Here is a 19,068-nt window from a genome sequence, read left to right on the forward strand (position 1 = left end):
GTGCCAGTATGATGATGGGAGAGAGGCACATACTGTCTTCTCGAGCGCGGGGGTCCCTGGCCCAGACCAGTCGTTCTCCACGCTGGCTGGTAGAGTCCCCTGGGGAACTTATATTTTGAGATTTAATTTACATACAAGTAAGATGAGCAGATCTTAAATGTACGGCTCGATGACTTTGACAAACGCTTTTTAAAAATACCAAAGCGTGGCTGCACCCCAGAGATTCTGATTTAATTGTTTTGGCTGGGGCCGAGATATTTTCGGTTTTTGTTTTTAAGTACCCAAGGCCAGGGTGGAGAGGCACTGGGTGGCCAAGCTGCTAGAGGCAGCCAGTCACTAAGCCCCCTGGGGACTGAAGGAGCCAGAGCAGTAGCCAGTTGCCCAGGGCAGCGATTGGGGTGACTTGGCTGCCTCGGTCCCCACCTGGGGAGACATGTGTCACAATTCCAAGTCGTCAGCCAACTTCTGAGAAGGCGCTGAAGACCTGACCTCCAGGAGCAACCAGAGCTCCGAAGACCTGGGGAAAGCCACCCTACTCTGTCCCCCCTCTCTGAGGCTCAAATAATTCCTGTTCCCCACTGCTCTGGCCTTTTGCTCCTGTCTCAGGTAGTCTCCTTAGCTTGGAATGTTCTTCCTTCTTCCCTGACTTTTTCACCTCGTCAACTCCTAAAAGCCTCTTTGAATCACCTCTTCCACGAAGCCTTCCTGTGCCCTCCACACACAGTCTGGGTTAGCTTGTCAGCCCCTAACTGGCTTGACATGGGTTCCCAGTGCCATTACACTTGATTCTCATTGTCAGCTCTCCTGCCTGTCTGTTCCCAGGAGCTCCTTGAGTGTAGGGCTGAGCTGGGGGCCTGGCCCAGGGTCCAGCACAGACCAGCCACTGGGGTTTGCCGACGGATCCAGCCCTGCAACTTGAGTAGCCTTTCCTGCCTACTCTGAGAACACCAGGAGTTGGGGGAGCTGACATCCACAGCGGCCAACTCTTAGAGGGCGCCTCTGTGTACAAGGGTGGTGCTTTGGTCTTTACAGGAATGTCTCATGTAATCCTCAGAACACTTCTGGAGTGGAGATGGCTGTACCGTTTCCCCGATGAAGGAAACTGGAGCACTAAGAAGTGAGTTGCTCAGGCTGTGAGGGACAGGCCCAGGCTCTGGAATCAGCGAGAGCCGGGTCCTGATTCCATGTCCACGCCTCACTTGCTGTGTGCCTGGCAGGTCGCTTTCTGAGCCTCAGTCTCTCCTCAACCAGTCAAAGGTAATGGGACTTACTTCCCCGGGAGAGGATTCTATGGAAACCATGCATGGAAAAGCAAAGTGGAGAGCGCAGAGTTAAGTGCTGAAAATGCTGGCCCTTTTTCTTTCAGACAGGAAGAAAGGAAGGAGGCAAAGAAGAGGGAATATCTTCCCTTTCATGCAAGTGGCTTCTTTATTTTGAGGGCAGAAAGAAAAAACCCAACTATAATTGGGGCAGCTGCTCTAGTTTTGTCCAAAATAATTTATTTACCAGCCTTACAAAACAATCTGTTGGCAAGAGAAAAATAACAGTCCTGTAGGAGCAGGCAAGCCCCTCCTTCCTTCCGGTGGCTCCCCGGGGACCCTGCCAGAGAGCTGCGAGTTGGGTGAGGGGTTCCCAAGCCCAGGGCGGCTGCAGAGGGAAAGGTCTGGAGGTGGAGGACTGTCCTGAGTCCTCTTTGCCATGGGGGCCGACCCAGCGGGCACCGAGGCACTTGTAGGCAAAAGCTGGAGGCCCCCACCCCGGGGATGGGTGAGGGCTGTGTCCTGGGCGGACAGGTGGGAGGGAGGAGATGCTGAGGGGCTGTTGTAGAGGGGCAGCCCGCTCAGTCGGTCTCCGAGGCAAGGCTCCTGGGCCGGGGTTGAGGGGGGATGGCTGGGGGAGTGGAGGCCCCGCCCACAGCCTCAGGGGCCCCTCCCTCCTCTGGGGCCGCCCCCAGGTCCACCTGCGCAGGAATGCTCAGAGCAGGGCTGGGGGAGGCCGGCCCTGGGGAGGCGGGGCTGGGGGAGGCTGGCGAACGCCGGCTCTGGCGCCGGGCGGGCTGGGGAGGATTGGGGGGCAATGGGGGTGGCACTGTAGGGGCCCGGAGGTTGCTGCCAACCAGACGGCGGGGCAGAGCCTGGGGGATCACAGGGCTGCTAGAGCCAGGGGGCAGGAGTGGGCCTGGAGGGGAGGAGCGCGTGCTGGAGACCTGGGGGGGCGGCATGGTGGGCCGGGCTGGCGCTGGGCGCTTGGCTGTGGAGGAAGGACGGGGCAGTTAGGCATCCACCTCAGGACCTTTGTATCTGCCCTTCCTTCTGCCAGGAATACTGTTTCCACGGTTGGCTCCCCATCACTTAGGCTTCTCTCCATGGGCCTCACCCCCTCAGCTAGAGTGCCCCTTCCCCTGCCCTGCTCTAGGCACTGTCATATTTTCCTGTTGTATCTTCTTCACAGGACTTTCTGCCCTCCGAAAGGAGCATGTCCGTTTTTATTTTGCTTGACTCCCTGATGAGAAAGTAAACGAAGTGAGGCCATCCTATGTGAGGTTGCCCTAGCACAGTGTTGGGGGCACGGAGTGGGTGTTCAATATGTATTTGTTGAACAAAGAAATGCTAGCTGTCCCCCCTGACTCTGGGGTCTTGCTCACCTCTCAGGAGCCCACCAGAAGCCCCCCACCCTACTTTTCAGAGATCCCACTGCACATTCCAACCTCATGAGGCGGCTGAGGGGCCAGGAGGCCTGACTCTGGTCCTAGCCTCGCCTCCACCCACTGTGGGTTTTGGGCAAATCACATGCCCCCTGGGGCCTCAGCTTCCTCATCGGGGAGATGGGATGCAAGCCTGGACCTCCCAGGGCTGGCACGAGGACCTTCGGGCACTTGAGGTGCTATGCTCCAGTGAGCACATATCCCTAGATGCCCCATCCTGCAGGAAGGTCCCTCTGTGATTTGTCAGCTGTACTCCCCACGTAGAAAACTCCAGTGCCTCTTGGGCTGGTTGGGCCCTCCCAAGTGTCCTGGGTCCTAGTGGGGACTCCCCATCTGAACCCTGGGCCTTCTCACCTGCTTGGCTTTAGGCCAAGTCAACAGGTACGTGCACCAAAGGGGCGCAGGGGAGCCTCAAATTTCTTCTCACCACCACCACCTCCCCCTCTCGTTGCCCTTTGAAGCCTCCATCCCACCTTCCCTCCTCTTCACTCCGCTCTCTGGACTTCTGGAGGGGTGGGCTCCACAGCCCCCCACCCCCCGTGATGCCTGAGCTCCATCGAGCATGTACCGTGTGCCAGGTGTGAGTCAGGCGGCACCATTTAACAAACAGCCCTACAGAGCAGGTGTGGTTATTGCTCCATGACGCAGAGGAGGAGGGGCGGACACGGTGCAGTCACCTGCCCAAGGTCACAGATCTGGAATCTGAACCCAGAGTGTCAGGCAGCAAACCTGTGCTCTTGGCCACCTGGATTTCTGGCCTCGCCAGCTATCTGAAAACATGGGCCCTCTCCCTGCACACCTTCTTCCCCCTTCTCTCTCCCCACCGCCAACTTACTTCTCCGAGCCATGTCCTCCGCTGGAGTGGCTGCCTCCGAGGGACTCCCACTGACCTTGGGGGAGCCTGGTCTGGGGGACGCCTCGGACTCTGCCCTGTGAAGGAAAGAGAGGGTCAGGGTCAGGCTTGGCCGCCTCTCAGGAGTCTCCTGGAATCTTGGAGAGACTCCCAGCCAATAGGCCGAGTTTGGGTTCTCCCAGGACTTGTCCCCCGCCACCTTGTGGCGGGTCCTGGGATCTGTCCCCAGGCTGCCCCCCTCTCCCCAGAAGATGCTTCTGGCATTGGCCAGGGTTTGTGTCTCCACTGAACCCCTGGCTTCCGTGTGACCCTGCGAGAGGGTCCGTGGATTCCTGTGGGCCAGGAAGGCAGGTAGAAAGCAGGGCCTGGGCTTTTAACGTCCATCTGAACCTCACTGGATTTTCTGGCCACTAGAAGCCTGACAGTGGATGAGAAGCTGAAGTGGGGGTGGGCATGGCTCATTCCTGGTTTCCTCCAGCTCTTTGCTCAGTTGGCGCCTCCTTAGGGATCCCCATGCTAAAGCAGCTGCCCAGCCCAGCCCCCTAACCTGCTCTCTCCTCTCCTATGAGGGCACGAGTCACTTCCCGGCACGACAGTATCCATCTGTTGGCGTGCTTGGTGACTACCCGCCCCCACCCCCGCCCCGGGAAAGCAAGCGCTGAGGGCCACGTCTGTCTGTCTTGCTCATCTGAGGAAAGTCTGGGGTTGGGCCCCGGCTGCGTGAAAGCAAGCTATGAATGCTTGGTACGGAGCCATGGTACCTCCATGGCACATGGAGCCTTCCAGATTGAAGGGATCAAAGAGAAGACTGGAAGGTATTTACAAATTCCAGCTGACCAGCCCCCTCCTTCCCTGAGTCCCCAGGGCCTCAAACAGTGCCGGGCACACAGCAGGTGCTCAGTGAACAGCCACATAATGAACAAGGGAGCACATCAGAGGCTGAGAGGAATATCGCTTCTGAGTCTCCACCCCAGCCCCTCCAAATGGGGAAACCCGGTATTTGGGATGAAAATACAATCATCAGGGGCACCTGGGTGGCTGAGTTGTTAAGCGTCTGCCTTCGGCTCAGGTCATGATCCCAGGGTCCTGGGATCGAGCCCCAAGTCAGGCTCCCTGCTCAGCGGGAAGCCTGCTTCTCCCTCTCCCACTCCCCCTGCTCATGTTCCCTCTCTCGCTGTCTCTCTCTCTCTCTGTCAAATAAATACATAAAATCTTAAAAAAAAAAAAGAAAATACAGTAATCGAATTTCCTAAAATCCTACCGGAAGCCGTGAGATGGTGCCTCAGGCTGACGTCTTGGGGCAAAGAGGGGGGTCAGTCATATCCGTCAGTCCTTACCTTTCCTTGGTAGCTGCTGAGGCCGGGGCTGGAGCTGAGGCGGCCACAGCAATCGCTGGAAGCTCCTCAGCAGCTGGCCTGTTGCTGACCTTGTCCTGGGGGCCAGGGGCTGAGAACAGGCCTGACACGTTGAAATTGACGTCTGCAGACAGAAGGAAGCAGGTCTTAACTTCCAGAACCTCTGCCAATGTCAGGACCACTTTCCCTTTCCCCTGACATCCCGCTCCCACATGAGCCTCACAACTATCCTACAAGGTAGGCAGGATCATCCCCATTTTACAGATGAGACACTGAGGCTCAGAACAGAGAAGCAATGTGCTCCAGGTCTCGTAGTGAGTTCGTGGGGCTGGCAGGGACTGAAGCTGAGTCTGGAGGGCACTGACTTGGGCAGATGAGGGCGCAAAGAGACATGTTCACAAAGGCAGGCACTTCGGGATGCCTAGGTGGTTCAGTCGGTTAAGCATCCATCTTCGGCTCAGGTCGTGATCCTGGGGTCCTGGGATCGAGCCCCGCATTGGGCTCCCTGCTCAGCGGGGAGTCTGCTTCTCCCTCTGCCTCTGCCCCTCCACCCCTGCTCTGCTTGCGCTCATGCTCTCTCTCATGCTCTCTCTCTCTCAAATAAATAAATAAAACCTTAGAAAAAACCCCACAACAACCCAACAAAAAACAAAGGCAGGAGCTTTACCTCCAGGGAAGAGGGTGTCGGCGTTCTGTATCAGAGCCTCAACCACGCCTACTACCTGGATGGAGGACACTGAGGCTGCATCCAGCTGGGCCTGGTCCCTAGGGGAAAAGGGAACAGAAATGAGCTGCCCATTTCCTAAAGTCTTTGTGACCCCAACTCTCTTTTCAGCCCAATCGCATCAAGTGCCTTTTCTCAGAAAGCTCACAGACAGGGGCCTGGGTGGCTACGCTGGTTAAGCATCTGCCTTTGGCTCAGGTCATGATCCCGGGGTCCTGGGATGGAGCCCCGAGTCAGGCTTTCTGTTCACTGGGAAGTCTGCTTGTTCCTCTCCCTCTGCCCCTCCCCCTCCCCTGCTAGTGCTCTCTCACTTTCAAATAAATAAATAAAATCTTAAAAAAAAATAAAGCTCACAGACCACCAGTGGATGGCCAGTGTGTTGCTCACATGCCCAATGTTCCCCCTCCTTCACCCACGACAGGGCATCACTAGGCAAGATGGTTCCCTTTTCCTCACAGTTCTTGGATCTAGGGAGCCTCTACGGAGTAATCGTCCTCAGCAAATGAATGAAATCTTTTTGCCATCTGTGGCCGAGTGCATTATAATGACCCCTCCCATACCACACACAGCACTTTGCAGCTTATAAACCATTTCTCCATTCATTATCTCATCTGGTTCCCAAAGCAAAAAGCCTCAAAGTTTGTATAATTTCTCTCCAATTTACAGGTGAAGAAATGGAGGTCCAGAGAGCGACTTCCGAAGGCATTTCTGAAAGGGCGAGGGGGTGAGGCTAGAACCAGATCTCTGGACTCCCAGCCCTCCAAGCACCCCACTACCACTCTCACCCAGGACGCCTAGCTCCAAAACCCTGTGGGGTCCATGTTCCCTTTGGGCTGCTCCTCACGGCAAGCCTTGAGACTAGGAGCTGCTCAACCCACTGCAAGGATGGGGAGGCTGAGGCCCAGGGGTAAAATAAGCAGCAGACAGTTGGGGTGGAGACTGCCCCCTTCCTCAGGCTGCAGCCCCTCACCCTTCTTTCTCGGGGGGCCACAGCAGGTTGGGCCCCAGGACGATGGCGATGTTGCTGGGCGTCATCTTATTCACCTCCTGCTCCTCAGCCAGCCGTGCCAGGAACTTCATCAGGTACCTGGGGAGGCAGAAGATGGGCTTGGTCAAGGACAGGGCCATGAACACCCACTGATGCCCCTGAGGTCTGGGAATTTCTCAGCCTGGGGTTTCCCAAGAGTGGCAAACGTCCCCCTCAGGATGCTTTAAACTTTTTTTTTTTTTAATTTTGTTTATTTATTTGGCAGAGAACGAGAGCGAGAGCGAGAGCGAGAGCGAGCGAGTGAGCACAAGCAGGGGAAGTGGCCGGCAGAGGGAGAAGCAGGACTCCTGAGCAAGGAGCCTGATGTAGGACTCGATCCCAGGACCCCGGGATCATGACCTGAGCCGAAGGCAGACACTTAACGACTGAGCCACCCAGGCATCCCTAAAATTTTTTAATAGTTAAATGAGCTGACCTGCTGAGTGCCACGTGTGTGTCAGGCACTGAGCTAAGCTGAGACTCTCCCTCCCTGCCCTGCGGGGTAGGGACTGATGTGCTCTGTTCCCCAGTGAGGGCACTGTGGCACAGAGAGGTCAGATCACCTGCCCAGGGCCACACAGCGGCAGAGGTGGGACTTTCAAACCAGGTGGCTTGGCTTCAAAGTTTCTAGGTGTGTGTTTAGCTCAATGTCTAGTATGAAAAACATGACTAGCACATCTTAGTCATGGTTGGTGTGGTTTCGGAAATCTTGCCTACAACAAGGGGGCGGGCTCAGGCTCACCTGAGGTTGCTGAGGTTCTCCTGGGGCAGGCGGCTGCACACCTGTTGGAGGGCCTCCAGCCGGGCCCCTGGCTCCTTCAGGCTGGGGAGGGGGAGAGACCTGGTGAGCCAGTCCAGGGCCCCAGGGTCCCAGCCCTGCAGCCCCGCCCTCCCCAGCACCCCCCACCTCACCTGGCTGCCCTCATCCAATCGTCATAGAGGTCAAAGGTCATCAGGGGCTCTGGCAGCTCCCGCAGATAGGACTTGAGGGCACCTGAAGTGGTGGCAGGGGTCTCGGACACAGTCCCTGAAGCTCCCACCTCCACCCCGGTGCCCAGCGCTGTCTGTCTGTTAGGAACCAGGCCCTTGTTCATACTAACATGACCAGGTCTGATCATTTCTTTGGGCCCTGGGCCTTTTGAAGAAAATGATGATGTCTAGCAGACTTGTTCCCAGGAAAATGTACTTGCACCGCAGGGGGTTCACCACAGACCCCCCCTTTACAGACCCCTATGTCTCCCGAGGTGTCGATTACCAGGCCTTCAAGCCAAACTATCATGGGAGCGTTTCACGCAGCTGCAGGGAAGGGATTCGCGGGGGAAGGCCCTCCTCCCGGGGCTCCTGGGAGCAGGCACCTGCCACGGCATGGGGGTCGGAGCAGAACTCCTGCAGGCTGCGGGGGTCCGAGGCCATGGTCTGCTTGAGGCGCTTCAGCACCGAGGCTCCGGCCGCCAGACGGAAGAGGCCCTGGGGTGCGAGAGGAAATGGGCAGGGGGGTCACGGAAGGGTGGCAGGGGAGGAGGTCCTGGCTAGGAGGCCCTGGCTCGCTCGGGGTGGGAGCCTGGCTCTCACGGGGCCCGGGGCCCCACCAGTCGGATGGGCAGTGTGGGGGCCATGGTATGCACGGCTGCCCTCACTCTCCAGGCCTGGGATTTGGCACAAAGTGGGGAGTCTGGGAGGAGCTGGGAAAGTGGTGGGGAGACCGGTGTCCGGTTAGGAGTGGGAGGGAGAGAGGAGGCCCGGAGGCGCTGAGAGGAAGCCCAAGTGGGTCTTCGAGTAGGTTCCACCTCCTAAGGGTCTGTCCTCAGGAAAGGAGCTGATGGACTAGCGACAACCTGGTGCACCGGACGGATGCGGGCTGCCTGCAGCAGGGACCGCACGGGGGTCCCAGGCTTTACTGCCACCCTCTCGTGTGCCTCTGGGCACGTTTTCCTTGTGGCCTCAGTCTCTCCCCTTGTAAAAGGGAGCCGGTGAAGGCTCCCTGCCAGGGCTTCTGGGATTACTAAATGGATCAAGAAGCGTAAAGGCTTTACAGCACCATGGCTGCTTCACGAGCATCCCTAAGTGGGAGCTGGTGTCCGTTTGGCAACAGGAGGCCGTGGCCTCTAATGGTGGGGCCTGGGCTCTAAGGGTGGGATGACAGCACCAGCACGGGGCAGCCGGCGGGAGCTGTGGGCAGAGGGAGGGCCCCAGGGCTCCTGCCCGCCCCGCCCCCGTGGGCCCCACCTCTTCCTTCATGCCCTCAGAAAGCAGCATCGTGACGCAGGCCTCAATGGGCAGGGCGATGTCCCGGCCCAGGTCTTGCAGGTGGGTTGCCAGTGACACCCCATACACCCCGAAGAAGGGGGTGGCCGTCATCGAGGGGGAGGGGTCTGCAGGGACGAGACAGATCAGCGGCCCAGGGTCCTCCCCTCCCTGGCAACCAGGCCAGGGCACCCCCAGACATCCGCGAGGGCTACTGCTTTGGCCAACGGTACCACCTCCCACCCAGCCATCCGTGCCACATACCCTGAAATTGCCCAACATCTCTCTCGAATCCACCCACCTCCACCGTTTCCACCCCAGTGCAGGCCACCGTCCCCTCCCTTCTGCTTCCTGAAGGTCTCCTGACTCCTGTCCTGCCCCTTCACTCCATCCTCTACCCAGCAGATGACCTCTCTATCGCAAATCTAATCAGAACTAATCTGCTCAGAAATCATCCATGGCTCCCTAGGGCCTTTCAGGATGGAGTGCAAGCTTCTTAACATGTCCGGAGCAGGGCTGGGGTCGGGGGTACAGGGCCAGGCCCTGCCTCTGTCCCCACCTGCTTGGCTGTGGTTCTCCCTCAACTCAGCCAGGGCTGTGTCCAGCGAGCTCAGAGACTTGCGATGGTAGTCAGCTTGAATCTCCATGAGCTGTGGAGACAAGCGGGCACCCCCAGGGGGAGTGAGGGATGCTGCACCTCCCCGGAGTCCATAAGAACACGCCCCTCCCTCCCACATCTGGAAAGGTGTCCCAGGGCCCCTGGTGTCCACCCCTGAGTCCCAGGGGCTGGAGCCCAGTCTTAGGACTCACGTGGATGAAGTAGTTGGCATATGTGTCCTCCTTGGTGGCAAAGTGGTATAGATCGGCCAAGTACTCGTCCTTGGAGACAGAAAGGGGAGGGCTCACACCAGTGAGGCTGGGGCCCAGCGGGGAAACTGAGACCCAGGGTTAGTGACTTGTCCAAGCTCCACGTGGAGAGCCCCGGTCAGTTCTCCTCTCTCTGGCACGGTTTGCACTTGGACACGGCCCGCAGGAACCCCTTGGAACTCCTGAGGGGCTTTCTACAGCTTCTAGACCTCATCTCTGCACCTCACACCCTTAGCACAGCGGCTCATGTCATTTACTATTCATTCCTCGACTCACCCAGCAACCCCGCCAAGACCGCGGCCAACAGACCAGGCCCCTGCCTCCCAGGAATTATGTGTGGTGTAGACAGAAGAGGCTACGAGCTCGGAGGCTCACTGCCTGGACTCAAATCCTGGCTCTGCCGCTTCCTGGCCGTGTGGCGTTGGGTGAGGCACATCACGCCTCCGAGTTTCAGCTTCCCCTCCTTGAAATGGGGACAGGACCCGCCCTTGGCGCCCTCCTCCCACCCAGGGAACTCCAAGTGCCTGCTCACCTTGCACTGCTCCACCTTCCTCTTTAGCTCCTCCTCCTCCTCCTTCAGCGTCTCCACCTTGGTGGCGGTGGCCGTATGGCTGTAACCGCCGGCACCACCGCCCAGGCCCTGACCGCAGCCTGAGTTCTTAGCTGCCTGAGTGAGCCTGCCAACGATCCCAAGGTGGGGCGGTCAGTGTCCCCCCACTGCCTGTCCAGAGCCAAGTGTCCCCTCCGTATGCCTGACCACCCAGGATTCTGGGATTTATGTTTGAACATCCCAGAACCCCACTTGCCCGGGGCCTCAGCTAGGCGGGGGGGGGGGGGGGGGGGGGGGGGGGAATGAGTGCTCAGGGCCTCCCCCTGGTGGTAGGCTTGGTGATCACAGCCAGGCAAGGGGTGGGGGTGGGACCCTCCTGCTGTCCAGGGATCTTGGAGGATCATTTCTGGCTCTCTTAGGCTTTGGGGTCACCCTCAGCTGGCATGAGCACGTGCACACACTATACCCAGTGGGCCCTGCCACACCCTCCGAGTGTGGGTTCTGCGGCCACCTCTGTGGGCTGACCTAGGCGTGGGCCCCACCCAGGGGCTCTGGCTCCCACCTGCTCTTTAGGGTGTTCCAGTCGGACACCAGCTTCTGCAGGCTCTTCTTGTGCTTGAGGATGGCGGGCAGGTCCTCCTGGGGGTGGACACGGGGAGGGAGGGGGTCAGTGGGCTGAGGAGGTAGGAGCGGAGGCTAGGGATGCTGGCGAGGGGCGGGGCTGGGGGCAGTGGGGAGGGTCACCTCACTCAGCCTGCTGAGCGGCTGCAGCACATCCCTCTCCAGAGTCATCTCAAACTCGGCCAGAATGCGGGCCAGCTGGTTCTGAATGGCGCAGCTCATCTCTAAGGCCTTCCTGTGGACACAGCACCGGTGGGCCCAGCCCCCACAGCAACTCACCCCCATCTGGAAACACTTGCTGGGGCCTCCTCCCTCCCCATCACCCCCTGCCCCTTCTATCTCTCCTTCATCTTCTCTCAGTCAAACACCCTCCCAGGCCTGGCCGCACCCCCGACCTGGACACTGACCCCCCCCCCGCCCCCCAGCACAGCCACTACCCTCAGCCTGGTCATCCTTCCACAGGCGATGCCCTTCCTCGCCCGGACCCCCCTCCCAGCCCAGATTCCGCACCCCCCCCCCCCGGCATCTCTGGGTGAGGGCTTGGGCCAGGTCTGTGCTCACCCCATGCTGGAATCGGGGTCCAGCTCCTTGAAGCTCTCGGCCATCGTGGTGGACAGAGCCATGAGGGGAAGCTTCTTCTGCAGGAAGGCCAGGGTCTGGCTGTGAGCATGTGCTCACCTGCCCGGTCACCCTCCACCCCACCCAAGCACACAGAGAGCTCCTTGGGGACAGAGCCCCATTGAGGCACTCGGTATGGACAGGGGAGGAGGGAAGCCTGGAGCGCCACAGTCTTAGGTGGGAGTGGAAACAGGAGGCAGAGCGGCATCTCCCTGTGACCATGTCCCCCCACCCCACTCCATCTGGGGTGCCCTTTTCCCCGACCAAGTACCCTCACACACCAGAAAACTAAGAACAGGGGGCATGGAGCTGGCCCAAGGTCACAGAGTTGGAAGGAGAATGGAGGTGGGGGGGGGGCTCTTCCCCTGCCCCAGGGCATCGGTGGCTCACACTTAGTCACAGCTGAGCTCAAAACCCTCCCACCTAGAGTTAGGAAGAGCACCAGCTTGAGTCCAAAAGACCAGGGATCAAATCTGTTTTGCCACTTACTAGCTGTGTGATCTTAAGACTTTACCTCTGTGGGTTCATTTCGTCATCTGTACAAAGTGCTAATGAAGGCAGCCTCCTCCTAGGGGTGTCGTCAGCGCGAAGGGAGGCAACGCGTTAACAGAGCTTAACACGACTGCCTTCGGCTCAGGTCATGATCCTGGAGTCCAGGGATCGAGTCCCGCATCGGGCTCCCTGCTTGGCGGGGAGTCTGCTTCTCCCTCTCACCCTCCCCACTCTCATTTGCTCTCTCTCATTCTCTCTCTCTCTCAAATAAATAAATAAAATCTTTAAAACAACAACAACAACAAAAAACAACAAAAAAACAGAGCTTAACAACAGGGGCGCCTGGGTGGCTCAGCTGGTTAAGTGACTGCCTTCGGCTCAGGTCGTGATCCTGGGGTCCCAGGATTGAGCCCCACATTGGGCTCTCTGCTCAGCAGGGAGTCTGCTTCTCCCTCTGACCCTCCCCCCCTCTCATGCTCTCTCTCTCTCTCATTCTCTCTCTCTCCCACATAAATAAAGTCTTAAAAAAAAAAAACAGAGCTTAACAACAGACTAGCAGTCATCAGTTACAAATGCTCGCTGTTGATTAATACCAGTGAGTATTAATATCAGCTCAAATGCCTCTTCCTTCAGGAAGCCCTCATGGCACACTGCTTCCATTCAGAGGGCCTGCTCTGCTCTGCTCTGGGGGCTGTGAGAAGTTCAGGTGCTGTCAGAGGCCTGGCCTTGGCTCAGGGGATGGGTGCAGAGGGGGCCAGGGTCAAGGAGGGGTGGGGAAGAAATAGAGCCTCATCAGTGGGGTCTTGAGACAGCGCAGGCTCTGCCCCCTTGGTGTGCCAGAGGCTCGGACTAGCAGGGAGACCACTGGGCAGAGGTGTCCTGCCTGGGCCCCAACTCCCTGGGACCCCCACTCACCACCCGCTTGTCCATGTCCGCCCCACTCTGGCCCTGCAGACAGGCCTGCAGCCGTTTGTGGACATTGTGGGCTGCTCGCTTGGCCGGCTCCAACCGCTGCTCCACCTGGGGGGGGAGCTCAGTTTATGGATCACGGGAGGTTGTTGTCCCCCACCCCCCTCTGCCCTGTTCTTTCCCAGAGCAGGAACCACCGTTCTCTTCCCTCCTCCTGGAGACCCCACGGCCAACAGCTTGGGGAATGACTCAACCCAGCCCCCCAAATGGCGTCCTGGCCCGGCCCTCTGCTGACAGCTTGCGCAGGCCTGCCTTGCCACCCGCTGCCGGCCCAGGCATGTACCTGCTGCAGGTCCTCCCCCAGGAACTCGGCAGTCTCCGGGGTGCTGTGGGGGAGGGAGGAGCTTCTGCTGAGGCGGCCCAGGTTAGGAAACCCCCTGCCTCCCCCTGCCCCTTCAACAGGGCACCTGGACCCCAGTGGCTTCCAGGGCCCCTCCTCGTTGGGGCCCGCCCTGGGTGGCCGGCCTGCCTGCCTCATCCCAGTCGGAGCACATTCCGTGGGGGCGGGAATAGGATACATGGCTTTTTCCTCCTCCACCCAGGGCTGTGTCCTGAGAGAGAGAGGATGAAACCCAAGGCGGTGGGGTTGGGGAGCCACCTCAGCCTCTCTGGTGTTGACCCTGGGGAGAGGAGGCTGGGCTGGCCCCAAGAACGGGAAGTGTGCGGGCTCAGACTCCTGGGCTGATGGTCAGTCACACAGGACTCTGGCCGGGAGGGCTGTGCAGGCCCTGCCCGGGGACACATGGGGACACTGAGGCCTAGAGCAAGGGGGCCTGACTGCCCTGACTCTAGTCTCCCACCGCACCGATGTCTATGTGAGCCTGGACACTCAGTCCCCTCCCCTGGGCCCAGAGAATGGGAAACTCCCAACACAGGGGGAAGAGGAGAGAAGAGCGGCCCTGGGAGCTCCCCAAACTTCTGGCCTCCACTCTCATCGGCTCAGGGGCCCTGGGGGTGAGAACAGAGAGACCCGGGGATGTTTCCACCTGAAGCTGGGAAAAGCAGAAGCAAGATAGAGAAGCTGGAGGCCTCTGGGCTGGGGGTGGGGTGGGGGGAGAGGCACAAAGCAAGACAAGGCAGGCCCCTCCTCCCACCACACCGGGACCTAGTCTCCTCCCCTCCCCCAAGGTCTGGGGCCCTGATCGCCCCCCCCCCCCACTCCAGGCAACCCTAATGACTAGCTGTCCCCATTGTACAGAGGGGACAAGTGAGGCCAGGGAGGACCGTTCGCTCAAGAGGCTCATGGAGGCCGAGAAGACCCAGCATCCTTGATCCTCCCTGCACGCAAAGGGGTGGGGGTGCCCCCTTCTCCAAAGGGCCTTGCCCCTCCTGCTCTGGCCGGGAGGTGGGGGTGGCATTCAGAGGCGGGGGGAGAGAAAGCAGGCCTCTGGCCAGTCAGAGGGTGGCTGTCCGGCCGTCCCAAGCCTCCCCCACCCCTCCAAGTCCTCTAGGGTCCGGCGGGGGCGAGCGTGGGGCTGGGAGGGAGCGGGTTGACACTCACCGTCCCAAGCTGCCCGTCTGGGCCAGCTGCCGCATGCGATGCAGCTGCCTCTTCATCATCTTGGGCGCGGGCTGGGGGCTGCGGGGTCACGGTGGGGGGCGAGGGCCCGGCAGCCCCCGGCCCAGCCTGCCTGCGCCCGCAGCGCCGCTCTCGCCCCGGATGGGTGGGCGGCGCTCTCCGCTTCCTGGGCCAGCCGCGCTCCGGCGGCCGCTCGCTCCCTCCTCCTCCGCGCGCGACTCCGCCCCCGGCCCCCAGGTCACTCCTCTCTCCAAGTTTGTTTTCTCGCTCGCCCCCGGCTTCCGGGCCCCCCGCAGGCCCCCGGCCGGTCCCCGCGACGGTCGGGCCGGCGACCGCCTGGCCGTCCACAGGTTGTGTGGCAGCCCCGCCCCCGGCCCCGCCCCACCCGGGTGGCGGGAAGCAGGTAAGCCGGGTCCTGCCACCGCGCGGCCGGACTCTGGGCTCCGCCCCTCCCGCCGGCCCGTGGGCCCTGGGTTTCAAGAACTCCTGCACCCCTCTTAAAGGCAAAGAGGGTTCCATGCTTGGGACGCAGAGGCCAAGGACAGGCCCCTCCAGCCCGTACTGGCCCATCTAGGCCTGCCAAAGGATGCTGCCCTGGACTCCCTCTCCAAAGGACCTCCTGGCCACCTTGAGCTAAAGATTGCCCCTGCCTGCTCCCCTGCTGGAGACTGGCTGGGGACTTTGGCTTCCTGGGGTCACCTTGCTGCTTTGTGTCCTTGGACAAGTCCCTGGAACTCTGGACTTGCTGCCCGTCCCTGAGAGTGCACAAGATAACCCTGCCTATTCTGGTTGTCCCTTTGGGGGGGGGGTGCCCCACCCTCCAGAGCAGCTCCCTGACACCCGGCTCCCTCCCAGCACCAGCACAGTTCCCTCCATCCGTTGGTAAAGCTCCTCCTTCCAGCAAACTTTTGGAGTCCTTGCCCTTCTTCTTCTTCTTTTAATTTTTAAAAAAGATTTTATTTATTTATTTGAGAGAGAGAGAATGAGAGAGAGCACATGAGAGGGGGGAGGCTCAGAGGGAGAAGCAGACTCCCCGCTGAGCAGGGAGCCCGATGTGGGACTCGATCCAGGGACTCCAGGATCATGACCTGAGCCGAAGGCAGTCGCTTAACCAACTGAGCCACCCAGGCGCCTGATAATTTATTCATTTAACAGAGAGAGAGATTGAGCACAAGTAAGCAGAGCACAGGCAGAGGGAGAGGGAGAAGCAGGCTCCCCACTGAGCAGAGAGCCCTATGCGGGGCTCAATCTCAGGACCCTGGGATCATGACCTGAGCCGAAGGCAGCCGCTTAACCATCTGAGCCACCCAGGTGCCCGCCCTTCTTCTTTTAAGGCAGTGATGTGGGTGCTGCTCTGATCCCCCAAACTCAGTAGTAGTTATTTCTTTGACCCTTCACCCAAAACACAGTTGGGCATACAGTAGGTGCTCCATAACTGTTAGTTAATACAAGATGAGGGACCACACATAGTAGGCTCTCCTTACTCTGAACCCCCGTATCCCCCAGGCATCAGGGGCCCCAGGGGTGGGGGGAGAGGGAGGGATATCCCTATGGTCCTGCCATGCCCCCTGTCCTTTACTTTCTTGGGGGTTTTAACTGAGTTTGAAGATTACTTGAGCACCTACTGTGTGTGGGTGGGCAGACTGAGTACTTCATGAGGGCAGGATCTTGGCCTCAGACAAGGGATTGGGCACACAGTGAGCGCTCACTGGATGCTCCTCCACTCCCCGGAAGGGAGAGCCAGACAGGCCCAGTGGAAGTGGGAAGGGAACCCTCCTCCAGCTGGGGCTGCTGAGTCAGAGCCTCCCAGCTGGGAGGCCACCTGAGCGTGGAATCCAGTGGATTGAAGGCTCAAGCTGGCATAAGGAGACCCCAGACAAGGTTCCCTAGCCCACCTCCCTTTTCCCAACTGGGAAGGCCCCTGGAGGGGATTCTAGAAAAAGGGCAGGCCTTGAGGAATGCCTTGATGGAAGGAGAAATCAGAGTCCAGTATAGACCTGGCTTCTTAAAAATATGGGGCTGGCGTTTGCAAGGTCTGGGTGCCAGTCCTGGCCTTTCCCCCTTCCTCACTGGCCAGATCCCAGAACATCATGGTGGCTCAAGTTTCCCCCATCTCTGCAATGGGCACAGCCTACTGTGTGCACAACTAGGAAGCCAAAGAGCCCTAAGCCAGCAGCTTGACACCAGGTGCCACTGCCTTGCCGTCTGGGAAATCTCTGGGTTACATGGTGTCCCCACCCTGTTTCAGCCCTGTCTCCAGCCTGGAACACACTGGGCCTGGGCTTGTCCACTTCCCCAGCTGCTCTGAAGGTCCCTGAGGGCAAGGTCTGGCTTCTACCTTTGTCCCCCCTAGGCTTGCCCAGGCCAGAGCCCCAGCTCAGAGGGGTCAGGATACCTGGGCCATAGCAGCAGCAGCTGGAAACCACCGGGACCATCTCATCAGCCCAGTGGAACTCTGGGCCTCTCACCCAGGCTCCCCTCCAGTCTGACCCAAGAGCTCTTCTCTGTCTGGCCTGGGTGGGGCTGCTGTGCCTCTTGGCTTGGGTGAGGGGTATATTTTAGGGTACATTTAAGCTTGAGCACACTTGGATGCTGAATCATAAAGGGTTGGAAGCCCCAAAGGTTGGATCATAGGCTGTTCCTTCGAAGGATGTTGTAATCAGAGACTTTTGGACTCTGAGGTTTTATCAGGGAATGTCGAGATTGCAGTTTTAGAACTGCAGTTGCAGGAGGGGGACTTCAGGGGTCACCGGCCAACACCATCTCCGATCACAAGGCCTTTCCACACTGCATTGGGAGGGCTCATTGACTTGGCTGGCTCTCCTCCGCCCGGGGCCGAACCCTGCATGGTCTAGCGATGTGCCACGGTCACAGGAGATCAAGAGACAGGGCTGACTTGAATGCAAGTGAAGGCATTGCATCAATGGACACTTATTTCCAACCCAGAGACAGGCAGAACAGAGCTTGAGTGTGTGTGGCTGAAGCTGGCCAGCTGGGCTCAGCCGCTAACTAGCTGGGTGACCTTGGGCCAGGGAGTTCACCTGTCTGAGTCTCAGTGTCCTGGGTAAAATGAGAAGAATGAGGGCAGGTCCCAACAGGTTGCTTTGAGAACTAAATGAGTTCCTACGTAAAATGCTTAGAACAGGCCCTGCTTCTTCTTATCCAGCCTGCACCGTCTGGCGTAAAAAGACCCTTGCCCCTATGCCTGCCTAGTTGCCCCCTCCATGGGTCCTGCTGCCTTCTTGGGACACTAGCCCGTTTTGTCACCTACTTTAGCACACCCCCCCAGTGAGCTTGGCATCATTATCCCCATTTTACAGGTGAATAGACCAAGGCTCCAGGCACCAGGCCACTCGCTGGTTAAGTGGTAGAAGCCAAGTTAGAAGGCAGACTTGACAGGCTCCCAAGCCCCCACGAGCTCTCCTGCTGTGCCAGCTGGCGCTTCCTGGAGGCTCCAGAATAGCTGCCCCCTCCTTCATCCCCATGGCTGCCTCCGGGAGCAAACCCGCGACAGTTTGGGAAGTGCCAGTGGGTGAAGCTCAAGCAGGATGAGCACAGGGAGGCCGGTGGCTGGCGTGGAGGTGGTGGGAGCAGGGGTCAGCTGTGGGGCCACAGCACTGAGCAAGAAGGTCGCACGGTAGACACCTGGACAAGTCGCTGGTTTGTGGTCCTATCAGTGCCCGGCTCTAAGTGGAGGCTGCTGTCCAGAGCAGCCAGGCATGCGGTGTGATTTCTGGGGCTCTGAGAACTTGCCTGCCTCCTCAAGCCAGAAGGACTTTCCCGGAAGGAAACCCTGGGAGGGGCCGAGGCCTGAGGACAGCCCCCGAGAGCCCGTGCCCTTAACCCTGGCTCCAGAGGACAGTGGCGCACGGAGGGCTCCGGAGACTGGGCGGGGGGGGTACACACATGCCACCAGAGGGACACCTCGCGGGACTGCTGGTTGGCCTGGCCCTGACCTGTGCCCTCAAGCACTTCACAGGCTCTTCGAGCCACCGAGCCTCCATTTCTCGTGGCCACAGGCAGTTCTGAGCACTGAGGGAGAAGGTGAGAGCAGCAGGCCGGCTCCGGTGTTCTCCGCCTGGGCAGGGACTGGGGGCAGGGCCAGCAGGATGGCAGCGGGGACAGGCTCTCGGGCCGGGTGGCAGCCCCTCCGTTGCTGGCGGCGGCCACAAACCGACGAGCAGCGTGCCGCGGTTGCCAAAAAAGAAACCCAAACGAGCTGCTGCCTCCAGCCGCATGCACAGAAGTGGAAGTGCAGCTTCAGGGTCTGGGAAGTCCCAGGGCTCCTGGGCTGGGGGTGGGAGTCACCCTTTGAGCGACCAGAGAACGCGCCTTCCCTGCTCCAGCCCAAGGGCTCCACAGCCTCTGGGTCTCCTGTGCACGGCTCAGTGCTCCGGACCTCTGACCGAACTGACACGCGTTACTTGGGGAAAGACTCCTCCCCAGAGTGGAGGCTGAGGGTCACCTCCCATCACCACCACCCCAGCCCCAGCCCCTCAGACAGATGCGGGACTCCACGGCGGGC

At 59.6% G+C, this 19,068-nt stretch overlaps 1 protein-coding gene across 3 annotated transcripts; it reads right to left on the bottom strand.

Moving 5' to 3' along the window:
- Positions 1 to 1,391: 1,391 nt before the first annotated feature.
- On the bottom strand, positions 1,392 to 15,825 carry SH3BP1 (SH3 domain binding protein 1). 3 transcript variants are annotated; one of them, XM_064590626.1, is made up of 18 exons: positions 14,526 to 15,825; positions 13,308 to 13,350; positions 12,971 to 13,075; positions 11,507 to 11,583; positions 11,069 to 11,180; positions 10,887 to 10,963; positions 10,307 to 10,451; positions 9,718 to 9,786; positions 9,467 to 9,557; positions 8,890 to 9,035; positions 8,019 to 8,130; positions 7,576 to 7,657; positions 7,406 to 7,486; positions 6,607 to 6,723; positions 5,580 to 5,677; positions 4,895 to 5,036; positions 3,529 to 3,634; positions 1,392 to 1,599 (listed from the first exon to the last, which is right to left on the bottom strand). In XM_064590626.1, the coding sequence occupies exons 1-18, from the start codon at positions 14,582 to 14,584 to the stop codon at positions 1,459 to 1,461; spliced, it is 1,803 nt and encodes a 600-aa protein (XP_064446696.1). In that variant the 5' UTR covers positions 14,585 to 15,825; the 3' UTR covers positions 1,392 to 1,458. The 3 variants fall into 3 exon arrangements, with proteins under 3 accessions (XP_064446696.1, XP_064446695.1, XP_064446694.1); XM_064590625.1 differs by having other exon boundaries at positions 1,480 to 2,250; positions 3,540 to 3,634; XM_064590624.1 differs by having other exon boundaries at positions 1,480 to 2,250; positions 3,540 to 3,634; positions 13,308 to 13,575.
- Between the last annotated feature and the right edge of the window lie 3,243 nt (positions 15,826 to 19,068).

The sequence above is a fragment of the Mirounga angustirostris genome, unplaced genomic scaffold (assembly GCF_029215605.1).
Source record: "Mirounga angustirostris isolate CCGP_5_RB_7025 unplaced genomic scaffold, mMirAng1.0.hap1 SCAF_5, whole genome shotgun sequence".
Lineage (NCBI taxonomy): Eukaryota > Metazoa > Chordata > Mammalia > Carnivora > Phocidae > Mirounga > Mirounga angustirostris.